This window comes from Aptenodytes patagonicus, chromosome 24 (assembly GCF_965638725.1).
Source record: "Aptenodytes patagonicus chromosome 24, bAptPat1.pri.cur, whole genome shotgun sequence".
Classification (NCBI taxonomy): domain Eukaryota; kingdom Metazoa; phylum Chordata; class Aves; order Sphenisciformes; family Spheniscidae; genus Aptenodytes; species Aptenodytes patagonicus.
Genome location: NC_134972.1, coordinates 4,956,185 through 4,964,135, shown reverse-complemented (window position 1 = coordinate 4,964,135; position 7,951 = coordinate 4,956,185). Strand labels below are relative to the sequence as shown.

At 70.1% G+C, this 7,951-nt stretch overlaps 2 protein-coding genes across 2 annotated transcripts; one reads left to right on the top strand and one right to left on the bottom strand.

The window, feature by feature from the left end:
• Positions 1–58: 58 nt before the first annotated feature.
• CIAO1 (cytosolic iron-sulfur assembly component 1) lies at positions 59–3,088 on the bottom strand. Its single transcript, XM_076358874.1, has 7 exons — positions 2,950–3,088; positions 1,761–1,909; positions 1,552–1,663; positions 1,338–1,426; positions 912–1,113; positions 722–809; positions 59–618 (listed from the first exon to the last, which is right to left on the bottom strand). The coding sequence occupies exons 1-7, from the start codon at positions 3,086–3,088 to the stop codon at positions 378–380; spliced, it is 1,020 nt and encodes a 339-aa protein (XP_076214989.1). The 3' UTR covers positions 59–377.
• Positions 3,089–3,233: 145 nt separating this feature from the next.
• On the top strand, positions 3,234–6,144 carry TMEM127 (transmembrane protein 127). The gene is made up of 3 exons (XM_076358876.1): positions 3,234–3,483; positions 4,749–4,913; positions 5,684–6,144. The coding sequence occupies exons 1-3, from the start codon at positions 3,234–3,236 to the stop codon at positions 5,989–5,991; spliced, it is 723 nt and encodes a 240-aa protein (XP_076214991.1). The 3' UTR covers positions 5,992–6,144.
• The last annotated feature ends 1,807 nt before the right edge of the window (positions 6,145–7,951 follow it).

The following is a 7,951-nucleotide window of genomic DNA, read 5'->3' as shown; positions in this document are numbered from 1 at the left end:
CTCACCCCGAGGGCGACGGGCCGCGTCGGTGACGGCACCGAAAGGAAGAGCCGGAGGCTTTGGCCAGGAGAGCATCGATTTATTGAGCGTGGGGCAGAAGTGTGTGGGGGGGGAGCAAGTCCTGCCCTGTTTCCCAAAGCCGGCTGGATCCCGGCAGAGGTGCCGCGTTCCCCGTGTGCCTCCCCGGGGAGGCCGGTGAGACCCCGGTGCGAAAAAGTCCCAACTCGCGGGGCAAGAGGAGGCCGGTCACCATCTTCCCTGCCCCGCTCCCCGTGCCGGCACGGGGCTGCGTGCCGGCGGCAGCGCCGAAAGGTCCCGCTGCTGGGTAGAGGGGTGCGTGTGTGGGGGGGGACACACACGCAAGAGGATCGAACCTCTCAGCAAACTTCGGGGCGCTGGTACTTCCAGAAGGCGATCTCGCCGTCGTCGCTGCAGGAGGCCAGCAGGCCGGGTTCCTTCGGGTTCCAGGCCACGCAGTTGACGTCCTGCGAGTGCGCCCGGGGAACGTGGGCGGTGAGGCCGAAGGTGGGCTGCCGCGGGTCGGAGGCCGCGCTCTCCTCGAAGACCCGGATGGCGTCGTCGCCGCAGGCCGTCGCCAGCGCCCCGGTGAGGTGGCACCTGGAGGGAAGGGGGGGACGGACAGCGCCGGGCGGGTCACCCACGCTGCCGGCGGGAGATAAACGGGAGCCGGGTGGCTCCTCCGCCGCCTCCCTCCGCTCACCAGGCCACGTCGTAGATGGTCCTCGTGTGGTAGCCGGAGAGGTTGCAGACGCACTTCCAGGTGGGGTCGGTGCCGCTGCAGGCCACCCCTGGAAGGGCGAGAGAATAAACCTCAAGCTCCCCGCCCGCTCTTTTCCTTTCCCCAGCAGCTCCGAGCCCTGCGGCGACGCAGGACGGACCGGGAGCCTCACCTTCCTCGTTGCCCGGCTTGTACCGGCGCCAGACGCGCACCGTCTTGTCGTCGCTGCAGGAAGCCAAGCGCTCGCCGCTGCGGTCGAAGGCCACGCTCCAGACCGTCGACTCGTGGCCCTCCAGCGTGGCGCAGCACACCCAGTCGTCCTCCTCTTCGTGGTAGAGCTTCACCGTGTCGTCGTAGCTGGCCGAGGCCAACAGCTGAGGGAGGGCAGAGGAATCAAACCAGGCGCCAGGCAGCCGCCCTCCCTCCCCCCCCCCCCCCCCCCCCCCCGGTCTTGAGGTTGGCGGAGCTGGAACAGGACCACGCCGCCGCTCTCCGGGCCCGTTCCCAGCGCCGGGGTAGGGTCTGGGGTGGAAAAACCAGCGGCGTCCATCCGTCCGTCTGTCCGCCCCCCCAGCACCCCGCCAGGCCCCCTCCTTACCTCCTGGTTGGGGTGCCAAACCACGTGCTTGACGTCCTGCGTGTGGGAGTTGAGGACGCTGACGCACTCGTACTCCTCCTCCTCATCCACTGCGGGGACAAAACTGTTACGGTGAGAAGAGGGGAGGCCGGGGGGGGGGTGGGGGGGGGGGCGGCAGCCCTCCACTGTCCCCCCTTCTGCCTTCTCGCCCCGGGGCGGGGGCTGCTCCCCTCACCTTCCCACACCCAGACGCTCTTGTCTCGGCTGCAGGTGGCGAGCAGGGTGCCGGAGGGAGCCCAGGCCACCGACTTCACCTCGTTCTCGTGCCCCTCCAGAGTGGTGACGCACTGAGGGGGGGAGGGAGAGGGGAGGAGCGGGGTGGGGGGGGGGGGGGGGGGGGGGTGTGGGCTTGGGGCAGGAGGGGCAGGTTGGGGGGGTTCTCACCTCGAAGCCGTCCTCTTGCCTCTTCCAGATGCAGGTGGTGGCGTCGAAGCTGGCGGAGGCCAGGTAGGAGCCGCAGGGGGACCAGGCCACCCTGCGCACCGTGCGCTGGTGCCCCTCGCCCAGCACCGCCCGGCAGGACCAGCCCGGCCCTGGGGAGGCGGGGATGGTGCCTGCCCTGGCGGGGGGGGGGGGACGACACACAAGCCCCGCCCCTGCCCCCAGGCTGCCCCTCCCACACAGCCCCTCTGGCCCCGCCCCCTCCCCACAGCCCCTCCCTCGCTGGCCCTCTAGCACCGCCCCCTTGTGCAGCCCTCCCTTGCTGCCCCTCCGGCCCCGCCCCCTCCATCCCAGCCCCTCCCTCGCTGCCCCTCTAACCCCACCCCCCACCACAGCCCCTCCCTCGCTGCCCCTCTAACCCCACCCCCTCCCCACAGCCCCTCCCTCGCTGGCCCTCTGGCCCTGCCCCCTCACCACAGTCCCTCCCTTGCTGCCCCTCTGGCCCCGCCTCCTCACCACAGCCTCCCTCCAGCCCCGCCCCCTCCCTCGCTGCCCCCTAACCCCGCCCCCCATGCAGACCCTCCCTCACTGCTCCTCTGGCCCCGCCCCCTCACCACAGCCTCCCTGTAGTCCCGCCCCCTCCCAATCCTGCCTCCCTCTAGCCCCGCCCCTTCCAGCCCCTCCCTCACTGCCCCTCTGGCCCCACACCCTCCCTCACTGCCCCCTAGCCCCGCCCCCTCCTTCCCAGTTCCGCTCTGGCCCCGCCCCCGCTGCCCCTCCCTTCCTGCCTCTCTAGCCCCGCCCCCTGCCTCCCAGCCCCTCCCTCGCTGCCCCTCCGGCCCCACCCCCTCTCTCGCTGCGTCTCTAGCCCCGCCCCTTCCCTCCCAGTTCCCCTCCGGCCCCGCCCCCTCCCTCGCTGCCCCCCCTCCCAGCCCCTCCGGCCCCGCCCCCTCCCTCCCAGCCCCTCCCTCCCAGCCCCTCCGGCCCCGCCCCCTCCCTCCCAGCCCCTCCCTCCCAGCCCCTCCGGCCCCGCCCCCTCCCTCGCTGCCCCTCCAGCCCCGCCCCTTCCCTCCCAGTTCCCCTCCAGCCCCGCCCCCTCCCTCGCTGCCCCTCCCTCCCAGCCCCTCCGGCCCCGCCCCCTCCCTCCCAGCCCCTCCCTCCCAGCCCCTCCCGCCCCGCCCCGCCGCCCCACCTTCCCTTCCCCAGAGGCGGACGAGGCGGTCCCCGCCGCAGGAGGCCAGCAGGCCGCCGCCGGGGCTCCAGGCCAGGAACCAGCAGCGGGAGTCGGGGTGCGCCGGTACGCGGCACAGCAGCTCCAGCGCCTCCTTCATGGCGGCGGCGCGCCGTGACGTCAGCGCGCCGGAACCGGAAGCGGCGCCGACCGGAAGCGGGACGGCGGCGGCGGAGGGCTCCGAGGCGGAGCCGCCGTCGGTGGGCCCGGAGCGCGGCGGCGGCGGCGGCGGCGGCGGGGCCGGGATGTACACCCCGGGGGGGCCGGGGCCGCCCGGCGGGCGGCGGCGGCGAGGGGGGGGAGCGGCGGGGAGCGGCCTGCCCAAGCAACCGGAGCGCAGCCTGGCCTCGGCGCTGCCCGGCGCTCTCTCCATCACGGCGCTCTGCACGGCGCTGGCCGAGCCCGCCTGGCTCCGCATCCACGGCGGCACCTGCGCCCGCCAGGAGCTGGGCGTCGCCGACGTCCTGGGCTACGTCGACCCCGAGCTGCTCCGAGGTGAGGCCGGGACGGGCGCGGCCGTGTCCGTCCCCCCCCCCCTCCCCCCCGCCCCGGTGCTCGGGGCCGCCGAGCCCGGTGTGCGCGGGGGGGGGGTGGGGGGGGCCGCTTCGGGCCTCGCCTGGGCCGCCACGCCGGCCCCAAACGCCTGCAGGCCCCGGCCGCGGGGGTGTACCCCCCCCCCCCCCCCCCGCCGCCCCTCGTCTTCCGAAGGGTCGGTAATAACGGCTTCGGCCTTCCGACCGTCGCCGAAACGGGGTGCTTTCCCCCCGCTCTAGCACCGGGGGGAAGGTCCAGGGCTTCAAATACCGGCGATAAAGGCGGGTGGCGGCGGCGAAACGGGGCCTCAACACCCCCCCTGGGCCCCCCCCCCCCCCCAGCCTGAGCAGCTCCGGCGGGATCAAATCGGTCAGGACGGAGAGAAGCGGGAAAACGTCGTTCCCGATTTCTCTATTTTGGGGGGTGGGGGGGGGGGCTACCGGACGCCCGAAGCCCTGCCGCGGGATTTGTCCGTCGGCGGGGGCGGCGGAGGCCGGGGTGGGTGTTTCCCTGAGTTTTAACCCAAACCCGAGGAGCTGACGGGGGCGAAGCTGTCGAAGGCGCCGTTCCGATGGCGAAACGGCGGCGGGCGGCTCCGTCGCCCTCCCGCTTTCCTGGCTTTGGGTTCACCTCCCTCCCGCCAGCCGGCGGCGAGGAGAACCCTCCGTGGCCGGAGGGAACCTTCTGGAAGCCGGGGGAGGGGGGTTGACGGGGTAAATTTGAACCTCCCGATACCCCCGGCGCCGGCTACGGACCCGGTTACGGACGGGCGGAGCCCGCCCCGCCCGCCCGAATTCGGTGGGATCTCCCTCGCCGCCGGGGTTACGTCCCCCTCCTCTTGTTTGCCGGCGGGCGAACCCCCCCCCCCCCCCCCTCGCCCCGGCTTCGCTTTAAATAAGGACACCCGGGCGGCCTGCCCCGCTCTCTCGGCCGCTTTGCCCCTGTCGCAGCCGTTCGGTTAGCTTTAATCGCCGGCGCGGCGACGGTCCGTGAGGTGAAATACGGGGGGCCGACCGCCGCTGTAGAACGGAGGGTCGTTTTCCGGAGCCTAATTAAAAGCCCCCCCTGGCCCCCGCTCCCGTTTACTGTTGAGAACGGCGGAGGGAAAGGCTGGGCGGGACGGGGAGCCGGGGACGGGGGCGTCGCGACGCCGGTTGCTCCGTCCGGCGAGTGATTTGAGTGGAAAAGAGGAGTTTTCCGGCGCTCAGCGGTTCTCCGCCTCGCAGATTACTGCATGAACCCCCAGACGGTCCTGCTGCTCCGGGTCATCGCCGCCTTCTGCTTCCTGGGAATCATCTGCAGCCTCTCGGCTTTCCTCCTGGACGTCTTCGGCCCCAAGCACCCGGCGTTAAAGATCACTCGCCGCTACGCTTTCGCTCACATCCTCACAGGTAAATCCCCCCCCCCCACACCCCCCGGCCCCGGCGGGGCTGGGGGTTTTGGTTTTTTTTCCAGCCTTCGGTTCGGAGCCGCCGCGCCCGTCCTACCTGCGGAGCCTTCCCCTCGGCGGCGTTTCGGGTTGGGCGGGCGCCGGCAGCCGCGGGCGGTTAGAATTGGAGTTAAATCGCGGGGTTGGAGGTCGAGGGCGAACGTTCGGCGTCTGCTAAGGGGTCTTATTTTTCAAAGCGGTGCCGTAGCGCCTTTCTGAGGAGGAGGAAGGTCGATCTTTTCTGGCTCGCGAGGTCGAAGGAGCTTTAACATCCCTTATCCCCTGGCAGAATTACCCGCCTCAGCCCCGAGCGGCTCAGGGAAAGCCCGAGCTCTCAGCCCGCCCCGGACGCTGAGCGCCGATTTTATCCCCGCCGCTCCTTCTAGGCCGCAAAAAAACACACACACACCCCCCCACACCCCCCTTCCAAACGGTTCGGCTTCGGTCTGTGCCGCCGGCCGCCCCGCTCGGCCGTGCTTCCTTCTCAGCCTGTCGTCCTCCGCCGCCTATTTCCCCTCTCTCGGGCCGGATTTCGGGCGTCACGCCGCCTCCTTTTCACCCGGGGCTCATCCTCCGCCTGCTCAGGACGGCCGGCAGGCAGGGCTCGGCGTCCCTTTGCCGGCTCAGCCGTGAAACGAACTCGCCGGTTTTAATTTTCCTTTTTTTTTTGGGGGGGGTGGGTGTTTCGCTGGCCGCTCAGCGTCTCTCCCGCTCTTTCTCTCTCTCTCTCAGTCCTCCAGTGCGCCACCGTCATCGGATTCTGCTACTGGGCCTCGGAGCTGATCCTCGCCCAACAGCAGCAGCACAAAAAGTACCACGGTTCCCAAGTCTACGTCACCTTCGCCGTCAGCTTCTACCTGGTGGCGGGCGCCGGGGGAGCCTCTATCCTCGCCACCGCCGCCAACCTGCTGCGTCACTACCCCACCGAGGAAGAGGAGCAAGCCCTGGAGCTCCTGTCCGAGATGGAGGAGAACGAACCTTACCCGGCCGAGTACGAAGTGATCAACCAATTCCAACCGCCGCCGGCGTACACCCCCTGACGCCGCCGGCGCCGGGACGCGGTCGTGGCTTTCTCCCACCCCCAAACTTCACTTTCTCGGCACCTCCTTCGCTCTTCCGATCCCTCCCGTGCAGAGGAAAGAACTTTTCGGGTCAGACGATCGGCGTTTTCCTCCTATCCCTTATTTTATTAACTCCACGGTGTGATTTTTAACCCCGCGCCGGCTCGGCTGGCCGAAATAGCGGCGGCGGCCCCCTTTCCCCCCCCACCCCCCCCCCACCCCCCAGCGCGGCTTCTCCCCGGCGCGAGGGGCGGTGGGATCCCCTCTTCCCCGTCGGATCTCTCGTTCCCCGCCCAGCGCCGGGAAGAAGGCGGAGGCGAGGGGGGGGGGGGGGGGAAGTAACGTACACCCGGCGAAAGGTGCGTGTATTTATAGAGGGGGAACGCCGGCCGCGGCGTGCCGGTGGGAGAGGAACGGCCCCTTACAGCCGCTGCGCGGCAGGAGGAAGGTAGAACAAACCCCCCCGCCGCCGCCGCCGCTCTCGGATCCGCTTTTCTGACCGCGCCGGCATTTTGCACTTTATTTCAGGCTCCGGCGGGGGGGGACGGTGACGGGTTCGGGGACCGTCACCCGCTGTAAAAACCCCCCCCCCCACCCCCTCCGCCTCCGCGGTTCGCGAGCCGGCGGCGCAGCGCCGGCTGATTTCAAAGAAGCCCTTCCGATGCCGGCGGCGCTTTTGGGGGGCAGCTCCGTGGCCCCGTCCCCTTCCCGCCACCGCCACCGCGGCGTCTCGCGGAGTGGGGAGAGGCGGGGGGGGGGGGGGTGGTGGTTCTTTTTTAGCCGAGATACAGCCGGACTTCGGTACGGCGCCGGGCAGCGGGTTGAGCCTGCGCTGGAAAACCGGCGCCTCTGCCCGTAGCTTGTATGCACATTCCCGACCTCCGCCTCGATCCGACTCTCCCGCTTTTTGCCCCCCCCCCTTTAATCTCAGCGTTTTTCCGTCCCGCTTTTAGTTTATTAACCCCGTTTTCCCCTCTCCAAAACCCCGAGAGGTGCCCGGATCTCGAGGAGCCAACGTTTCCCCCGGGGCGGTGCCGAAATCCCGAGGGGAAAAGCCGATCCGGTGCGTCCGGATCCGCAGCCAAAACCGGAGGAGGCAGCTGGCGGGGACGAGGTGGGGATTTTTTTTTTGGGGGGGGGGGGAGCTGTTTAAAACAAACCAAATAGGAAAAAACCCAAACCAACCCCCCCCCCCCCCCCCCCCCCCGGCGCAGGGGACGCATCGACGCCAGCGCCGGGAAACTCGAGGCTGGTTCCGCCGAGGGTACGAGCGGTTTAGGGAAGGAGTTTTTAGGACGGTTCGTAGGCTCCCGGCGATCCCTCTTAACGCTTTTTTCCGCCCCCCCCCCTCCACCTCTTTCCTTCTTACCCCACTGCTTTGTGTGTGTGTCCCCCCCACCCCGACCTCGTGTGTCCCCCCCCCCCCGCCGCCGCCCGCACTGGCTATGCAAGAGCTCCGGCCGCTCGCCGGGGCGTCAAACCGGAAAAATTTGGGGCCCCGGGGGGGGAGAGCAGTGCCGGCACCCCCCGGCAGGAGGGGGGAAAAAATCACCCCCTTAAAAACCCTCCGGGGTTCGGGGGGGGGGAACACGGACGACACATGGACGGCCCCCGGTTTGGCGGCCCCCGGTTTGGCGGCCCCCGGTTTGGCGGCCCCCGGTTTGGCGGCCCCCGGTTTGGCTCCTCTTTTCTTCCTCCTCCGTCCCGCCGCCGGGTCCTCGGCCGAAGAAAACATCCCACCGGCTCTTCCCCCCCCTCTCCGGCTCCAGCATCCAGCTGGAAAACACTTTGGGGTGTCGTGTCCCCCCCCCCCCCTGGTGACTTAGACACGAGAGAGGGGCTGGAGGGTAAATAGCCGTATTTTTTGGGGGGGGAAGCCCCAAAAAAGAGCCGAGCGCCGTCATTTCCCTCCCCGGCTCCGCGTAGCTCGATGGAATCT